The sequence below is a fragment of the Mytilus californianus genome, unplaced genomic scaffold, assembly GCF_021869535.1.
Source record: "Mytilus californianus isolate M0D057914Y unplaced genomic scaffold, xbMytCali1.0.p SCAF_9, whole genome shotgun sequence".
Taxonomy (NCBI): Eukaryota; Metazoa; Mollusca; class Bivalvia; order Mytilida; family Mytilidae; genus Mytilus; species Mytilus californianus.
In genome coordinates this window covers 37,644,628-37,665,122 of record NW_026262745.1, presented here as the reverse complement: position 1 = coordinate 37,665,122, position 20,495 = coordinate 37,644,628, and the positions used below count along the sequence as shown (strand labels likewise).

At 34.0% G+C, this 20,495-nt stretch overlaps 1 protein-coding gene across 3 annotated transcripts in view; it reads left to right on the top strand.

Moving 5' to 3' along the window:
• LOC127716700 (sodium- and chloride-dependent taurine transporter-like) overlaps positions 1-7,669 on the top strand; it is a 39,667-nt gene extending 31,998 nt beyond the window's left edge. For 2 of the 3 annotated variants that reach the window (XM_052222932.1, XM_052222931.1), the window contains exons 12-14: positions 1,482-1,603; positions 4,700-4,879; positions 5,267-7,669. In XM_052222932.1, the coding sequence (XP_052078892.1) occupies positions 1,482-1,603; positions 4,700-4,879; positions 5,267-5,461 (497 nt within the window). In that variant the 3' untranslated portion in view covers positions 5,462-7,669. Of the gene's footprint in view, positions 1-1,481; positions 1,604-4,699; positions 4,880-5,266 lie in introns of those variants that run through there. The other variant, XR_007989085.1, reaches the window with a different exon arrangement.
• The last annotated feature ends 12,826 nt before the right edge of the window (positions 7,670-20,495 follow it).

Below are 20,495 nucleotides of genomic sequence, written 5' to 3'. Positions count from 1 at the left end.
AGATTCGTGGGAATAACTACCATTTAATTCGGTATTATATAAAGGTTTTGTGTAGAATAATTCAAAAAGTTAAACTGTTAAAGTAATTCATTCATAAACATATTCGTCAAATATTATTTAGACATGGTCATACATTATGAGTTTTTCCCTGGGAGATGGGATTTCCAATATTTTCAGATTAAAATACATTTCTCATAAAAAAAAACTAAAAATGTATAGGACTGGGTCTCTTGTTGTACTGCTTCCGAATGACACCAAAGATATTTCCAAAAATAACTTGACCTTTCAACTTAATATTGTCTTTAAATCATATATTCCTTTGGTATGTATAAAAGCATGTTCAATACGTCACGTTAGCAGGTTGCGATTTTATTGTGAAATGTAATTAATGTAGGCTATAAAGAGAAGTATGGGTGAAAATAACCATTTTATTATTATTCACTTTAAATAATCATCTTTAACAGATTTGTTTGTCATTTTTGACAAGATGAACTTCAAATGTGACTATTTATTCGCAGTATGCAAGACACAGGGATTACTATCCGGCGGCGTAAACTATTTGTATATAGCTTTATATTTCAAAAGGTAAAGTCCTGTATGCTTCATACTTTGTATGCAGATACCTTATGTTACGAAGTTTCCGTCTGCCATATGTCAATTGTCCTTAACATTCAGTGACTGCTTGAAAAACATTATATTTTTTTGTCATGTGAATTTCTCACTTATTATGAGTAATAGGATAACTATATTTGGTATATGGGTTACTTGCAACGTCTACATGTCCGTCAGACAGGGTTCACCTGGCCTCGACCTCATTTCATGGATCAGTGATCAAGGTTAAAGTTACGTGATTAGGTCCGTTTCTCAGATACTATAAGCAGTAGGTCAACTATGTGGTGTATGGAATGATTGTAATGGGTACATGTCGGTCTGGTAGGTATTGTCTGACATTGACCTCATTTACATGGGTCATTGGTCAATGTTAATATTTGTGTTTTTGGTCTGTTTTTTAATTACCATAAGCAATAGGTCAACTTTATTTGGTGTATGGAATATTTTTAAGGTGTACATATCTGTCTGACGGGATTTATCTGACTTTGACCTCATTGTCATGAATCTTTAAAAATGTTAAGTTTATTTGATACTTGTATTGAAACCTATATCTTTAAGACTTTAAACATAAAATCAATGGTCAGTAAAGCAGGCGAGACATTTCAGCGTGTGCACTCTTGTTTTAGTTTTAACCTGACGTTATGAAGACTGATATATGCTGATTTGTGCCAATGATTCATCAGCAACCTTTTCCAAAAATATATTTACACACGAGAGAAATCTTTATGATCATGTCATTAGAAAACAAAATGTTGCCAATACTTTCTGAATGATAAAACATGCTGACGTGACGTAACCATTATATTTGACCTGTGCAATTAAATGTTATATTTTATTTGTTTATTGGGTTTATTTTCTTGTTCTTATAGGTGTTAATCGTTTCTATGACAACCTTCAGATGATGTTTGGCTACAAATTGTCACCCTTCATGAGTCGACTTATGAAAGTAATGAAGTACATGTGGGCGATCTTCACTCCCCTTTTCAGTATGGTAAATATGCACTTAATTATTTCTGTAGATGTCAGGAGGGTGGAATTCATTGTAGATTATACTTACTTCTGTTTTTAACAGGAATTATGGTTGGTATTTGGTTGATCAAGATTATTGTTATATAGATATACCAAATTTCTACATTCAAGGAGATTATAAGCCTTTAAAATAATTAATTATTTCCCTTAGTCATAACATTTTGTGTCAGACAGAAAACAAACAATTAAAACCTTGGGAGACGATTTTCAACACCAGAAACTATATAAAGCTCATTATAGCCCAGACATTAACAAATCAAAAAAAGAACACCACAAATATACCTTCAACATCAAATGTCTTAAAGGAAATAAATAACTAAAGAAAATACAACAACACAAAGATAAAAACAAAGCCAGCTTTGATCCAACAATAACCAAGGATATCTGACATTTCCTATACGCTTTAGACTATAACATTACATTGATCTCATTATTTTCTGTAACAAAGCAAAAAGAGCAAGCTGAAATATAGAGGATCAATATTTCTATACCGTCCATGTTATTTTAAGTCCCCTACCGACAAAGTCGAAGGGGACTTTAGGTTTGCACTCCGTCTGTCTGTCTGCCTGTCTGTCTGTCTGTCTGTCAGTCCGGCAAATCAGTTTTCTACACTTTTTTTCTTCATGCTTGAAGATATTGATTTGATATTTGGTGTATTGTTTTATCATGACAAGTTGCAGATCAAGTTCGAATTATGTTTCGGTCTGACGATTTTGTGCAGAGTTATGGTCCTTGTTTTTTAACTAATCTAGTAAATATTATTAGTGTTTGCCTTAATGACGAAATGAACAAAAGAAGATAATGGAGATCTATAAAATTGCTTTTAGGTTTCGCTTTTCATCTGATATAATTTATTGGTAAAGATTGTCTGAAGATAAAATGGTTAACTTTAGTAGACCGTTGTCTTTTCGTAGTTTTTCACCAGGCGTTGTCAGTTTTTCTTTTCATCTTATAAGTATTGATGTCCCTTTGGTTTCTTCCACCCCTCCGTTTTAAGGGCAGATTGACCAATCGTTTCAAATCAAAGGAAGTACTCAGACATATGTTATTTTAACAAAAACCATGTTATCCAAGATAGGTTGTTTTTTATCAATTACTTCTTCAAATGCCTATTAAGAATTTTCGTATGTATCAATTGATTATTGGTTATTGAACGACACAATACAATACAATACAAGAAGTGCTTATTCCAGTTAAGGTTTCTGGGGGTACAATCACGATTCAGTTATATCAACACAAACAAACAATACAAATTCAATACTAGAAGGCAATGTATAATACCGGTGTCGTGATAACAAAAACAAAATAAAATGATTTGAAAGTTCGGTTCTATGCAGCAAAGCTGTTTGCTGCAGTGCGACCAAAGGGGAGACAAACGTAACATATGAATAGGTGCCTTTTAGTTGGTTGCTTAGCTGGAGAGACACCATGGGCGGTGCTTAAGAATCGTATGAATATAATTATCCATATGTCTAAACCAGACAAGCAAGCAGTTACGAAAATATGAACTTAACCATTTTGTTTTCGCAGTATTGATGAAAGCATTAAACTATCTACAGTAAGGATAACCAAAATTTCTCAAATGTTTAAATACTGATATGTGCTCACATGTCATTAACCAAAAGAACTGATCAGGAGGAGACACCTTAGCAATGTTATAACACGACTGTAATATAGTTTTAAACAAATTTTTTACGATCGTCGTTAATGCAGATGTCTCAGTGTTTACTGATACAAATATTACTAGTTGATTGATTGATATACAGATTCCAGCGATAATAGATCCACATTGGCAAGAATAATAAAAATTAAAAAATAATTTGATGAAACAGACTCTACTTCAGACAATTGTAAATGAGCTGATTTGTTATCCAAGTTTAAAAACTAACTTGATTTCTATCTTCTTAATCGTTTTATAAGAATTAAAGATCAACAAAGTACTGTTGCCTTTATTGGACATTACTCATTTCATTTCATATGGTGTCATAATTCGATTAATCATTCTATTGACTGAAGTATTTTGCAATTCCAAAGCTGTTCGTTTCCAACAGAATATTATACTGACCCTAAATCAAATAAGGAAATATTCATAACACTTTGTGTATTTGAACCTTTTCAATATTCACTTGGTATTCAGTAGGTCTACGTGGTGGTGTTACATATACCAGATTTGATGACAAGCCGCTAATCACCATCACTGTGTAACAAGTCCTGTTTAAACAACACAGGCGACTGGTGCATGTACCGTCTTTATACTATATTCTGTCTTACGCATAGGGTGCCTTTAATTTCAGGATATCTCCTTTTTAAACATGTTCTTGTTCATTCAAAAACAGTCTTACATTGGAACCAGTTTATGTGTATCGCCCCTGTCCTAAGAGAGGTTCGAACATAAAAACTGCATCCACTACAGAATGTTGTTTGTATGAGAGTTTAAACCGGTTAAAGCAAGGGCAATACGTGAAGTAATGAAGAAGCTTTGATATTGAAAATATCTTGTAACACAACTGATAATGAGAGATCAATACCTCTAATGTTTGTTTGGGAAAAGAGAAAATATGAATTATTGTTTTTGTGTATATGATAACTACATTGACATATAGGATTTATCTATCTACTGTAGTGGAAAAAAAAACTGCATAATAGACTTGATAATTATGTAAGTTATTGCAGACCCCTGGAATTTATTTTGGTGAAAAACATTTTGGGGGTGAAAATTGCACATCAAAACCTTACTGTCACCGCTACATTTGTTGACAAAGAAAACTCCAATTCAAAATATTGCCTAAATTTGTTCCATTGCTTAACTAAGTCCAAAATAAGAGGAATATGTACACCTCAGTGCGCACAAGCGCTTTGATTAAATTATAAATAATAAACACTCTTTTAAAACAATGGAAAGGAAAAATTCTTGTCTATGATACAACATGACTAAAAATAGATATAAGATTGTAATATTATGTATCAAATATATTCATAATTAGTTTGTTACAATTTAACTCTGCATTAGGAAGCATGCACACATGTTTTAACAATAACGATCAACATTTTATTTTAGATTATATTCATAATTGGAGCTATAAGTTATTCTGAATTGGACTACAAGAGGAAGACATTCACGTACCAGTATCCTCAATGGGCTATTGGAGTGGGTTGGATATTGGCCTTAAGTTCAGTGATATGGGTGCCAATAATTTTCATCGTCAGACTTATCCAGACACCAGGAACATTGAGAGAAGTACGATTGTTTCCCTTCTTAGCATCTTTTTGAAAAGCATATATATAGATATATAATCCATTGACAACATGGTATTTTGTTCTATTTGAATTTCTTCTATACCGGTATTATGTACAATTATCTATTAATTGGTAGGATTAGTAAATAAATGAAACATGTTCCTGATTCTTTTATGAAAAAAGTACAATGTTCAATTCATGAGTCCATAGTCATTTACAAAAGTTTGAATCAAGGAAAAAAGTAGTAGATCAAGTAGGAATGTCATCAGACGATGATTAACGATAAGGTAAACATTATCTGTTGTGCTTACTTCACCTTCTAACTCATTCCAACTCATTTTGTTTTGGAAAACATAAAATTTGTATTTTATTTTAAACTATTTTACAGCGTTTTGTCATTAACACAATGCCTCGCTTGCAAAGACATCAGATAAGAGAGGGAGAAAATATGAGTAAGATATGTGTTATAGATGACGACGGAGTAGAAGAAAATCATATTGCCACATCTTCAAATACAGAGCCAACACTTTTGTCCAACAGCATGGAGTACGAAAAATTCTTACAAAAAGACTCAAATGTTTGATAACGGCTCTGATAACATTGCAGTATTTGTATTGTGTTGGAACTTCTTTTCATTTTATGATAGAAGTGTAAATGGAAGAAGAAATTGTGACATAATCAGGTTTTACTTGGGATTTTAATCTATAGGTTAGACTAATTTAACCCAACTGCCATCATGGCATGTATTAATAACAAAATATAGTGTTGCAGTTAGATCAGTAGCATTACAAAGGATGGTAGTTTTGTAATAGTTTTACTTCTGGAATCATTAACAATTTTTTTTCAGAATTAGCTTATATTTTAATTGAATAAGTGATAATGACCACTTAAACAGTAAGGATGAATAGGATTTGCTTCTAGTGTTCACGAAAGAGTAAACAAAAACAACAATACTATTTTATCATGTCATTACATAATTCTTAGAAATAATACTACATTTCATTTTACTTTTTCATGCTGACACGATTTGCAACCTATCTTCTACCTTGTCTTTGAAATTTCAAAGGTTATTGTCAATACATTGATATTTTATGTGTTTTAAGAATATTAACTTTTTTTTTATATTCCCAATATCTATGTAGCCTTGTACGGTATAAATGTGTCTTTCTAAGGTTATTGTGATAAATATCCAATATTTGATACTTTTTACATTGGGACAAATTAATAAGTAATTTGGTATAACGAAATGTCAAGGTCAGTAATGTTTTAAATATGTACGTCTATCTTGTTAACTTATTTTAGGGCATGCTGTAAATAGTGATTTTTGACATTTCATACTTTATTACATTGTACCTTTTCTATTTTAGTTGTCCCACTATAAATGATAATGACACTATTTTAGTTGTCCTACTATACATCATAATGACAGAGAGTAATTATGGAAGCAGATCTGAAGTATTTGCATGCGATTTATAAATGTTCACCCATTTTCACTAGATAGTCATGTATACATTCCAATGCCATATAAGAGATTTTTATGTTTTAATACTTTTATGAATTTTTTTTATCATTTTGTAGGATAACATTAACATATTACCCTCTGTGTTGAACAAAAAAATAAATAAATGCTATATCTGATGCTTTTTTACTAAGTATATAAAAAAAGGTTAAAATGGGAAAAAAATATTTTACTATTGAACAAAGATTGAAGGTTGCAGTAAAAGGTCATCATTCAATAATTTTTATATTTGTTTTGATATTGGAGGTTAATGTTTTTACTTATCACCCATAATGATTATCCAACAGCAAATTCAACTTATTAGCTAAAAATAGTAATCTCATATATTACTTATAAAAGTTCATTACAAGAGTTGGACTGACTTGATAACTCAAAAGGAATATCCAAACAGAGAACAGAAGTCGTCAGTATAGCATAGTAAAATATTGGCAAGTTCGGATTAAATCAATGCAATGAGCTTTTTATTAGTATCAAAATCAAGAGGTGTGGTAGGATTGCCACTCTTCATTAGTTTTTTTTTTATATTGAACTGTTCCAAACAGTTTAACCAACTCTGTGAAAATTGTTTTTATATTTCATCAAGTCATTAAAAAATGGGAAAGTTGTTTTACATGTAAATTGAAATATTTACGATGATTCATGTTTCATTGAAAATTATTCATCAATATGAACAATCTGTTGCAATCTGCATGCCTGGTGAATGTATGTTATCATAATATTTTAAAAGGTTTACATATCAAACAATCACAATAAAATAAGTTATTTGAAACTGGGAATTTGCATTAGAAATATTTTATTTGAAAACATCCAGAATTATTGGTATAATTTTAGATACTGTTTAAAAACATTGAAATTTAGCTCGAAATGAAAAAAAAATATTCATATCTGTTTGCATAATTTGAAATTAGATATAATAGTAAGCTTGTTTTCAAAACTTTTCAGTTTAACGATGCATGTATCAAAAGCACATGCAAAATATCTTGTCCTGATAATAGAATTAAAGCTTTTTATAGTTTTTTTTGTAAATTTACAAGGAAATTGCAGTAGGAAAGAAACAGCAGCAATATCAAAACTGTTCTTTTGGTTATAATTGTTGAATAACAAATACTATCCTAATGAGTGTAATTTAAATGTTATTTCTTTTGTATCAGCCATTCAGTTTTATATTAGTTTTATGCTCAAGGTCATGCTTTTGAATGTTTGCAAATGTTCTTGTAAAATGTTTTAGAAGCGACATCGAAGAAGTTGTTTGAAATAAAATATGAGTTGGTATTTGGGTTTTATTGTCAATTACTTTAGTACTGAATTCTTTTTTCACACTTACTAATGATCCACGTCAGTTGCAGAATGCGAGGAATTCAGGAGTATTGCATTGATTTCTTTTAGATTGATACTATTTAAGCCCTATTTGTTCTTGTTTTGATTCAAAAGTTCCAACTTAAGCAATATATTGACATTTAAGTGAGTGGCCTTGCGTTTTGAATTTAGGTAAGACATAAAATTTTAGGATAAAGATCGCTTTCTCATGACCCAAACCGTCTTTTCAAGTTTCTGCGTTTTAAATCGATACCAAACTTGACATATGAAAATCTTTAACAAAAAAACGACAATGTTTTCGAAAATCAAAAACTGTACATGTATAAAGCAATAATTTAAGACATTTTCACTGTGACAGGATGAACATGTGTCCCTGTTTAGCGAGTTATCAACTAACATCTCTATTCTAATCAATAACTTTGGTTAGAAGCAGAACATTGGAAAAGAAGAAAACGTTTCGAACATACTGATAAAACCACATTATAACATAAAACTTAAAGATATGAAGACAAATCCCACCAACCTGATTTTGAATGGTAGGTTGTTTATCAATTATGAAATTAACTGCAAGGTAGATCAAACTACTCAATCTGCAGACAAAAAAGCAGTGTTCATCTGGTCGGTAATTAATCAGAAACGGTTTAATATAACTTGATTTGAAATTTGAAATCAGTATAAATGCAAGCAAAATATGATTTATATCGCAGTTTGCGGAATGTATGTGCTTAATATAACACCAATCGACAATAAAGAAGAACATTTATACCGGTTTTGAAAAATCCCAAGACCATCATATTTCCTCATGAATATACAATATACAGTGATTTAATCATTATAGTTTTACCAGAACTTTGTCAATAACATGCATTTCCCTTCTCCCGTTTATATATCCTTCCTTTATCCTTTTTATCGCTTATATAAAAAGCTAGAATGACAACATTTATAGGTTTTCAAAGTTACCAGGCTTATAACTTAGTACGCCAGATGCATATTTCGTCTACAAAAGATTAATCTGTCTCTGGCGCTCGGAGCAAAACGTTAGGAAGACCAAATCAATTACGAAGACGAAGAGCACTGGAAACTAAAATGTCCCCAAATAAGTTGTGCCTAACTCTGACTTAGGTTATTTAGGCATGAGGGTAGAACAACTTAGTGTATGGAAGGAATTTTAATATTTAGGAACAGTAAATACACAGAATGACCGAATCTATGATATGTCATATCCTCATATAGGTGCCGACTACTGGGTTGGTGATACCCTCGTGGTGGAAAACATATACCAGCAGCGATATCGACCCAGTGGTTTTAAAATGTCCCCAAAGATACGTATACAAGGCTTATAATTTAGAATAGCAAACGAGCGTTTCGTCTTGATCTACACATGACTGATCAGTGGCATTTAAATCAAAACAAAGTTCAAGCACAATCCATTACGATGTTGAAAAGGATTGAAAACCCAAAACTCCAAAAGGTTGTTCTAAATTTGGCTTCAGCAAAAGGCTATCTGTGCCTGAGAGTGGAGACACTCAATTGTTTCCAATAATAATTTAATTTCAAGAACAGAAAATTTACAGAAAATGACCGCATCAGTGATATTTCAGATCAGCACAAAAGCGCTGACTACTAAGCTGGTGATAGTCCACAAGCAGCGGTATCAAACCAGAGGTTGTAAAATTTCCATGGATACCAGGCGTGTTAAGGGAGGCAGAAGATAATACCAAGGGGACATTTGAATCTCATTAGTCAAAGAAAAACTGACAACACAGTGGCAAAAAACGAAAGAGGACGAAATATAAAGACAAAACAAGTCTACACACACTACATAGAAAACAGAAAAACTGAGCAAAAGCTGGAGGTTATCTCACATGTTCCGCAAGGGTAGGCAGGTTCTGCTCCACCAGTGGCACTCGTCATGTTGCTCATGGTAAGTACAAATTCTGTGACTATTCTTTGATGTTATAAAATCGAGGGAAAGAGAACGAGAATGTGATCATTTGTGATAGATATTCAATAACGGCTTCAGTAATACTTTTAAAGGCATTATGTGTAATTTAGTAAGCCATACGCGAGTATCGTCTAATTGAGTACAAATCAATTTCAAAACCGAAAAGAAAAAATGAATGAAACTGGTATAAGCCTTTAACTTCACGTTGCACTATATAGATCATGTCTTGTCACTGAATAATTCAAATTTTTGAAACTATTTTAATTGCTTATATCCCATATAATAAAGGAGATCACAGATACAGTTAAGTATGTTTCATTTCTCGACACATCTATAGCTAAAAATGACGGTCAGTTGGGAACGTAACTTTACGAAAAAAGAGATTATTTCAATTTTATCATTGTGAATTAACGTACCATTTCAGTGTAGCAACTTTCCATCTTCAAAAACACAGATTGGGAACATAATTGTACCTCAAATTCGATCGATATTGCCTACAGAATTTAAAAAAAAAAAAGACCCCAATGTTGCAAAACACCTGTCCTACATACATGACAAATATTTTGTTGTCCCCATAGATATAGCCCAAACGACATTGTTTTTGTGTGTAAATCACATTACATCAACTGCTTGATAAATTAATCAGGTATTGACAATTCACTTGGAAACTCAACATATACCCCCATGACACTTACCAAGGAGGAAATCCTGATACATGATTTTTGTATTAGTTGTTATTGGCTTTGAACTAGCTGTCATTAACTGCGAGTACTCTCAGTGTCTTTTTTGTTTTTTCAGGGATGTATGAACACCCTGCCACGTCTGGTCTGTGTTTTTGTTAGATGTTTTTCTGCTTTGTATCGATCTGAAGAGTTAAGCCCTTTTCAACTGATTTTTATATTTTGTTATTATATATATAAATAAGATGTGGTATAATTGCCAATGAGACAACTTTCCACAAGAGAACAAAATGATACAGAACTAACAACTGTAGGTCACCGTACGGCCTTCAAAATGAATAAAACTTATACCGCATTGTCAGCTATAAAAAGACCTGAAATGACAAATGTAAAACAATTCAAACGAGAAAACTAACGGCCTGATTTACGTACAAAATAATGAACGAAAAACAAATATGATATACAGCAACAAACGACAACCACTGAATTGCAGGCTCCGAACTTGGGACAGGCACATACAGAGAGTGGCGGTGTTTAACTAGTTTTAAAGCGCCAACCATCCACCTAACCTCGGACAGTGGTGTAACAGTACAACATAGGAACAAACTATAAAAATCAGTTCAAAAGGGGTTAACTCATCAGATGGATACAAAGCAGAAATACATCACAACAAAAAGACACTAAGTACAGATCTGAGAGTACTCGCAGTAACTGACAGCTAGTTCAAGCCAATAACAACTAATAAAAAAATCATGCATCTAAGACTAAAATATCAATCAATACACATCCAACAATCAGTGTATTTAGTGTAAAGACGACATTAACAGTCAGACTGTAATTGAGTGGTTGTCGTGTTATTGCGGTTTATCATATTTGTTTTCGTTTAATGTTTTGCATAGTTTGTTCTTGTGTTGTGTCGTTACACCACTGTCCCAGGATAGGGGAGGGTTCGCGCCTTCAAACATGTTTAACACCACCACATTATATATGTGCCTGTTCCAAATGAGGAGCATGTAGTTCAGTGGTTGTCGTTGGTTCATGTCTGTCATATTTGTTTTTGTAAAGTGTTTTGTTGTAAATAAGGTAGTTAGTTTTCTCAATTGAATCGTTTAAAATTTTTCATGTCGGGGTCTTTCATATCCGACTCTACGGTATAGGTTTTTTCATTGTTGAAGGCTGTACGGTTGCCTATAAATGCTTACATCCACTTCATTTGAACTTTAGTGGATACTTTTCTCATTGGCAATCATATCACATCTTCTTATCTTTATATAGGTCTGTTCTATTTTCCATTGGAATTTCAACCAAAGATGAAGACACGGTTTTGGATACCTAAATTACACAAGTGTCCTTACAAACAACATTGTATTGATGTGTCTTCCAAGTGCTCAACGAAACCTCTTTTTAAGTTATTAACATCAATTTTATCAGCAATCAAAGCCAGGCTTCAAAGTTATTGTGAAACTATATATTCTAGAGGTGGCGTGAATCAGATGTGGATACTAAATAATCCAAAAGGTCTTCTTTAGAGACTGAGTACATATAATCTAATAGAGACACAAAATCCGTATGTGCACAGCAAAATACGCAAAAAAGCAAAGGAACAGCCCTTTTATTGATGTTCATCATCTCAAAGTCACAGTGAAACCTTCAGCACGGAGCCAAAAAAAACCTCTCATCTCACTGCAAGTTTACAGCCCCTATCACCGGTTTGAGCGGAATACTTTGCAAACTGACGATCACGTCACAACTGTGAATTGAAGAACAAAGCCATGGAGTATAATCAATAAAAAAACTCTGGCAAAGAAATCAAACATGTACTGTCATAATTTATCCCGACAATCACATCGAGGCGAGCAAAAACAAAACAAAGATTTAGACAACCACGGGCACATCGAGATATATGTTAGGAGACTTGGCAGATAATAACGCATGTATAGGGCAAACAATTCGGGTAGACAGTGTAAGATGTAACACCACCAACTTGGGCCTGGTCCAAATGAACATACAGGAAATTACTACACATATAAAACAAAATAGTTCCTGCGCATAAGTGTAAATATCGAACTATGTAGAATTTATTTTGGTAATTTAGGTATCAAATGAAAGGTGAAGGACTGGTGGTCCTTGAAGAACACTTTTTGAGTGGTGATTTTGAATAAAACAAAACAGCTATGTTTAAAGAAGTTGCATTTATATTTTATCCAGTTGTATCTAAATATCAAACTGGCTGTAGCATTCAGTCGATTTCCTCTTCAAAACAATATGACAATTTGAAATAATATTACATTTGTACTAGGAAATAATCTGTATAGAGTTTTCTTTCTAAAAGAAGTAAAAGTTGAGATTTTCTTCGATACTGACTAGGAAGGACGACTTCAAACTTAAATCTATGGCAAACGTGATGATTTCAACTATCCAATTGGCAACTTCAAATTTGCCAGTAGTAACATACCATCTACTACATCGTGAAGTGATTACATATATCAATTTAATACGTTACGCTCGTACATGTTCACAAAAGAGAGGTGAAAGATACCAAAGTGAAATTCATCTCGTAAGTCGAAAATAAGCTGACAACGCCATGGCAAAAATAAAACTAAAAAAAGACTAAAAGGTCAAACGACAGTATACAGAACACACATAGAAAACTAAAGACTGATCAACACGAACCCCACCTAAAACCGGGGGTATGTAAATACAAACCCGGTGATAAGTCTAATTGGTAGGTCACATTCGGTGAAAGGAGGACGGGATTGTGTTTACGACAATTGGAACATATCCGTCGTCATCTGTGAAACAGATATTTAATAACAGTCAAACAACTCGTAAGGGCTTCCGTAAAATTTCCGAATGGATGACTTCAACTTCACCACTTGGCCGGAACACTTGGTTTAATACCTTCCTGTAAGAAGCAACCTGCTATCAAGGAAATCTTGATAGAAAATGCAAGCTCTGGAATATCGTATCATTTGGGACATATATAATCCATATGCATGCGCTGCTGGAATCATGTGTTGCTATATAGAAATGGAAAGCTCATAATTGTCAGGCGTAGCTACCCGGAGGCACGGCAGCACGTGCATCCACGTCGTTTTCACAAAAAAAAAAAAAAAAAGAGAGAGAGAGAGAGAGAGAGAGTGAGTGAGCGAGGGATAAATTTAACATATAGGAATTGGTCTTTCTATGTATGCATTTTAAAAACTACTCAAAGAATAAAAGCAAGAGGAATACACATGCAGTGGAATTTTTAATCCTGTAAGACATGTATGTGTACGATAAATACATACAACTGGTGTAAACTTAGAGGATTTTTTTATATTACGGGCATTGTTTAGAAAATACCAGCTACATAGTTGTTGGTAGCACAACCATGCCGTATACTCGCTTTGAGTGCAAAAAAAAAAACATAATCCCTTTAGGGTTAACAAAAAAACTTGAAAATATTATTTTCCGCTTCGCCCCAAAGCACACATCTTACTAGAATGAAGACTCTTCAACTCGTATCGATCCGGGAATAATGACTGTTACCTTGTGAACAGTTCAATATTGACTAAGTATGTAGGTCTTGACAACACGAATAGTTCATTTTCACATCACGTCAACGTATCTCGTCCTGTGTGCATGTAATATTTGCTACCGGACATTAATAACCATTCAATCAATCAAAAGTTTTCGTATATTAGTAGATGAGAAGTTGGAACTGCTGTTATCATAAAAAAAAGGTACACATTATCCAGTACATGCTTTACGTTTTTATTTATTTTACAAAAAAAATCTTTTATATAGATTCGATAATTCGAAGTCGTTTCTATATGGGCCGGCTATACGAATGGTTGATTGTAAAACCATTTAAATAAATTGTTAATTCTAACTCGTTTTACTGGACTATTAGGTCATTCAATTTTAAAAAGAACTGTCTGTCCGAGTAGGACACTAAACTGCTGATTCTTGTTCGAAAGATACACCAAACTTTTATTACACTTATCTCCACTGTTATCATCTAAATATTGTCATACAACTGGTCGAATGCATATGCATTTGTTAATTAGCTGGCTAATTAAAAATGCAGATCATGAAAAAGATCGTGAGCAAAGTACCATTTACTCTGAAAAAGTTCATTAATTTCAACTTCGAATATTCCTAACTAAGTAAAATTCGAAAAACCCATCTCTCTCTTGTAGAGTTTACCCACAAAATTTTTAAACACCTAAATACATATGTTAAGCAAAATATATGAGAATGTGTCCACCAAGTATTTGGTATCCAATGATGTTTATGCTAACAGAAATTCCACATATAGTATTGTGTTTATGTTTATTGTTTGTTTTTTTAAATCTACTGTGCTCAATACAAATACTAGCATATGGAACAAATCTCCGTGATTTTAAAAGCTTTCACGTACAAAAAACGCAAGCGACAATGTTAAGTCTTCATTCGACTCGAAGTTAAACAAATAGTGGACCAAAAAACCACAACAAAAATGTCCAAGTTTTATTTCGGTTGTGATTGTTTTGAAACGCTATATATGCGGAGCTTCCGGGGGGCTTCGCCCCCTGGACCTATACTTGGGGCCTTAAGCGGCTCCCAGACACCTCGCCCTATAGTTTGTGATTCCACTTCATTAAGAAGGTAGCTACGCCCCTGATTGTGGGTCTTATTGGGGTCTAAGCGTGACGCGGGATTGGTCGATTTTTGTAAGCGTGACACGTGAAAGTCAAATTATTGTCCGTGAAAACGGGAAATAAAGTCGGGCGGGACACGTTAAATTACCAAAAAATGAGCCGGGAATCCGGGAAAATCATCATTTTATTAAGCGTGAATCAAAATTTGTTGTCAAAAAATGAAAAAAGGGATGTGGATTGACTGCCAATGAGACAGATGCCCACCAAAGTTCAAATGAAGTGGATGTAAAGCCCCCATCACACTAGACCAAGACCATGAATAAGGAGTTGACCTCATACTTGAGTGATTTACTAACTAAAATAGATAAGATTGCAGTGAGATCGTGGTATGGTCGGCTTGAATATTCATTAATTTATTTCATAGTTTTCACGTTGATACTGCGATCATGCTATGATCCTGATAAGATCCTGCTACGATTTCGCTACGACAGTAACACGTTCCATAGTTACATGTACTATCTTGTCACGCTCTTGCTGCGTCTAATAAGATCTTACCACGACTTACACGATCTCTGAACGCTTCTTCCAAAACCTTCCCGATCGCATTACGATTTCAATACGTATCTATTACGATCGAAAAACGACTCCACTTCGTTGTCACTACGCTCTTCGTCCCTATAAATATCTTGACTTTCCCATTGTACACATCAGTTTCCTGGAGATAACTTATCACTAAAGGTATTGAAAACACTTAGAGATCGGGGTGCTAAAAAAAAAGCAGAGGTCTCAAAAAAGGTATGCAATTTTGAAATTTCCAATTTGCAAATTAGGAAATATAACACAATTCTCGTGGCTAGGACGTAGTGGAATCGTAGTGATGTGGACGAGGAAGACAAGGGCAAAGTAGCAGCGCATTATTGTCTTCCTCATCGTAGAATAATAAAAGCGTAATTATGACGTATAGTGAAATCAGGATAGTCGCAGTGAAATTTTATAGGCCTACCTAAGGTTGCAGCGAAATATTTTCCATTGGCTACCCCGATTGCACCACGTTTCCAATACGATGCTTCTACGCTCATCCCGATCTAACTACGTCCTTACTACGATTGGGTTCATACGGTTCTACTCCAACTAGTTTTGGCCATGACTACACTACGAACGTTTTGAGCATATTCACGATCATGAAGACTTGGCATGTCCTCATAACGACCTTACCACGATCTTACTATGACTTTCAAAATTTTATAATTTCTGAGATCGTAGTGGGATCGTGGTCCTAGTGTGATGGGGATATACGTATTTTTTGTTTGTTTATCATATCAAATGTATTCCGTTTTTTCTCAATCTAATCTTATGACAGTCAGGGGCGTAGCTGCCGTTAGGCACTTTAGGCACGTATGTAACAGCCACTATGTTCCGTCAGTTACTTTGTTCCGGCGGAACTTTTCAACTAGTTATTTCGTTCCGATGGAACTTTCCAACTAGTTGTTTTATTCCGAGTGCAGACGAAAAGTTCCGGAAAAAAATAGCTAGTTGAAAAGTCCCGGAACAATATAGCTAGTTGAATAGTTAACCGTAAACCTAACCATAACCCTAACCATTACCATTACCCTAACCTAACCCTAACCCTAACCCCTAACCCTAACCTAACCCTAACCCTAACCCTAACAAAGTGGAACTTTGTGACTAGTTGATAAGTTCCGTTTGACTTTTGTGGCTAGTATCTTTGTTCCCCTTTGAAAAGGTTCAAAGATAATATGTTGCGCTTTTACTTTGCATCAATTCTCCAAATGGAACTTTGTGACTGGTTGATAAGTTCCGTTGGAACTTTTGGGCTAGTTTGTTAGTTCCGGTTTTGACTTATTTACCAAAGAGGAACTTTGTGGCTAGCCTTGAAGTTGATAAGTTCCTTTTGACTTTTGTAATCAGTATCTTGGTTTCCCTTTGAAAGGTTCAAATATAATATGTTGCGCTTTTACTTTGCATCAATTCTCCAAATGGAACTTTCTGTCTGGTTGATAAGTTCCGTTGGAACTTTTGGGCTAGTTTGTTAGTTCCGGTTTTGACTAATTTGGTAAAAAGGAACTTTCTAACTAGTTGATATGTTCCGTTGGAACTTTTCAACTAGTCACTTTGTTCCGGTGGAACTTTTAAACCAGAGGAAGAACAAAGAACTAGTTAATAAGTTCCTTCGGAACTTTTCGGCTAGTTAGTTCTTTCCACCCGGAACTTTCCAACGTCGGAACAAAAGAGCATTTACACGTACCTATACACATATTTTTTTCACAAATATTTTTTTTATATACAAAAAATAAAAACAACATTATCTGTAGATACATGTGAACTCGGTAAAACTCTTTAATTATCAAATGTCATGTGTACACTAGTCTATCATCCTTAGTGAATTGAGTATTGGATAGAATGTCATCATATTCCACCTTATATAAACTAAAAACTAGATCTTTGGTTCAGATCATTTCATTTCTATCAACAAATACTTGAATTAGCCTCATCATGCTCAAAACCCTGCCTTTTTCGTATACATGATTTATTTTTTATTAATTGTTGTTGACTTTCAACTAGCTTTCCACTTGGTCATTATCCGACCTACAATAAAATCCTTGCCGAAGTTAGGCGTTCTTTTGGTTGTGCGTAATATATAATTACACAGTCACGTCTGGTCAGAATGAGGACGTTAAATCCGATGCCGCTAGTGTAGAGAGAATGACACGCTCTCTACACATTAAGCAACTTGCAACAACTCTTTGAGAGGTTCGTAGGTGGTCTACTGAAAGGCAAAATCTATGTTCCTATCCAAGAAGACCACATTTTCTATGCATTGCATTTCTAAAATTCCAGACCTTCATCCTCGACGATCAGAACCTAGCTACCTGTTGTATTTATTGTAAATTTGTTTTTGTCCAGAACAATCATGAACTATTTGCCATTTTTATCAATCAATCAATCAATCAATCAATCAATCAATAATCAATCAATCAATCAATCAACTAGCTTTCAGCAACTTCGAGTACTCTCACATCTACCCTAGACCTGCTGGGTGCATCCAGCGGCCCCAGATCCCCTGCCGCAATTTTTACCCACAGTTTATTGGACATGTAGTTACGCTTCTCACAGTCTTGGCGCCCAGAGTACCACCCACCTTTGGTGAGTCACTGACAAACTTTTTGTATCATTCCTAAATTTGTCGGTTCCCTGATATCTTGCCAATGGTAATACAAGTGTGATATACCGATAAGAGGGCTCTTGCAAGGCGACCTCTTATAGAAAAAAAATATAAGCGGGAAACGAGAAACTAAAAAATGATAAGCGGGATACGGGAATCTGACAAAACAATAAGCGGGACCCGGGATTAGACCCCCTAATGAGACCCCCATAATTGGAATGCTGTAATCATTTTAATTTCTTAAAATTTTGTTATCAACCAACCCTTATTGTCATTTCTAGATGTAAGTCAAGATATGAGGCAGACTTAACTTTATTCTTTTTTTCTATTTCAGTGGGATGGGTGCGATTGACGTAGCCACTAAACTGGTCCTCTCTCTCTCTATATATATATATATATATATATATATGAGGGGCCTGATGGGTGGGGGGGGGGAGGGTCTCATCACAATTCACGAGTTGATTTTTTTGTCAATCACGATTCACAGAAAATAAATTTCCATGATCACGGATCACGAAAATATAAAAAAAAAATCTGTAGAAAAACGGATCACGATAGCGAAAATGCGCCGATCACGAAGAACGAAAATAACCCATCAGGCCCCTCATATATATATAGATTGTTTGATGAAAGACACGTCAACAAAACGTAACAAATGTCAATCAAGAAATAAAACATTCTGATGATATCAGTTCAGTGACTTATTTTGTTTCAGTTAGAGTGTTTTTTTTTCATAAAGTATGATTTATCCCTCCCTTAAACAAGTTATGTATATCTACGTTGACCATGTTTTATTAAACAAAGTATGACCCTGGCGCGGATTTAGGGGCAGGGATTTAGGTTGGGGCCCCGGGCTCCCCCTTGTTCAAAATCTTTGATCCGCATCTGTGACAAATATGTCTTTGAAATTGGAATTGGGCAATACTTGTTTAAACGGTAAAAAAGTCAAATGTTTTATTCTTTGACAGATTTTTTTTTTCAGGAACCACATCTCATCATCACACCGCCCCATAGAGTAGGTGGATTCACAATAACAATGAATCCCGGCTTCAGATTATCATTGAGAGTTCTGGACACTCTGGGTAATGTCGTTCTCTCGATATTTCTAAAATTTCTCATTCTCAATGCTTTTTGGTATCGGAATTCACGCTTTAAGGGGACGACCATTTAAATTCGGTAGGTTGGTAATATATGATGAAAATGAATTCAAAATTTTTATTTTTCTGAGAAATAAATTCATTAGATTGTATTTAAGTAGTTCATGTCATGCCTTTAAACTTTTCTAGGTGAACAGGTTGGTCTGTACGCCAGTTAATATGGTGCCTCAATGTGGGGTCACTGGGGTATGTTTTTGCAGTAATGCTGTAAAAAAAGAGAGCAATGAGATTTTTTATTGGTGTTTGAAAATACACCCCTAACTTGGCTTTATATGGAGATATGGGTTGGATGCCCTGTATTATATCTCGGTGGAAATGCATTTTTAGAATACGGTCTAGACTTACTAAAATGTCTCATAGTAGAGTAAATAAAAAGATTTTCTTATGGGGAAATAAATATTGTAATAGTAGAATTTAAAATTGGAACCATAAAGTCCATGTGAAATTTAAAGAAATTAATATGGATTTTTTTTTTATGTAATACTGATATAACTATTGATAAAAAAATACCCGGTAAACAGATTGGAAAGGATAATTTTTGTAGATATAGGGAAGAAATGGTTCTCCGACTAAGTCTAGTAAATTTAAGAGTGTATTTGTAAAATTTCGGTGTGGTGTTGGGCCTCTGAGACTAGAAACTGGTTGTTATAAAATTGAGAATGGAAATGGTGAATGTGTCAAAGATGAAGGTATTGTGGTTGAAAATAGATTGTTTTATGAACAATGTAATGAAAATAATATTATTGGAGACGAGAAACATGTTCTATTGAACTGCCCTGTATGTACAGATGTGTGTGCTATTTTATTTAGCCATGCTAGGTCTTTTAATTGTGATTTTGTGAATTTGTCCGATGGTGCTAAATTCAGGTTTTAATTCACCGATGAAAGCGTGTTATTTTTTAGCCAAAGTCTGCTATGTATTATTAAAAAGAAAAAGTATTTTATATAATTGTAAATAGTTGTGTGTTTTGTTGAAATGATATTATAGTCTCTCATAACTCTTTTTAGTGTGGCTCTTGTTGTTTTCAGTGATACTGTGATTCTATCAATATGTGTATGAATATATGTCAATATTGAGGGAGACTTTAATAAAGTATTTCTCTTGTCTTCTCTACAGATACCGACCATGCAAGACCCCCATGGGTATTGTCAAGGTCGTTAAAAAAAACTCGTCCTCGTACAAATACAGA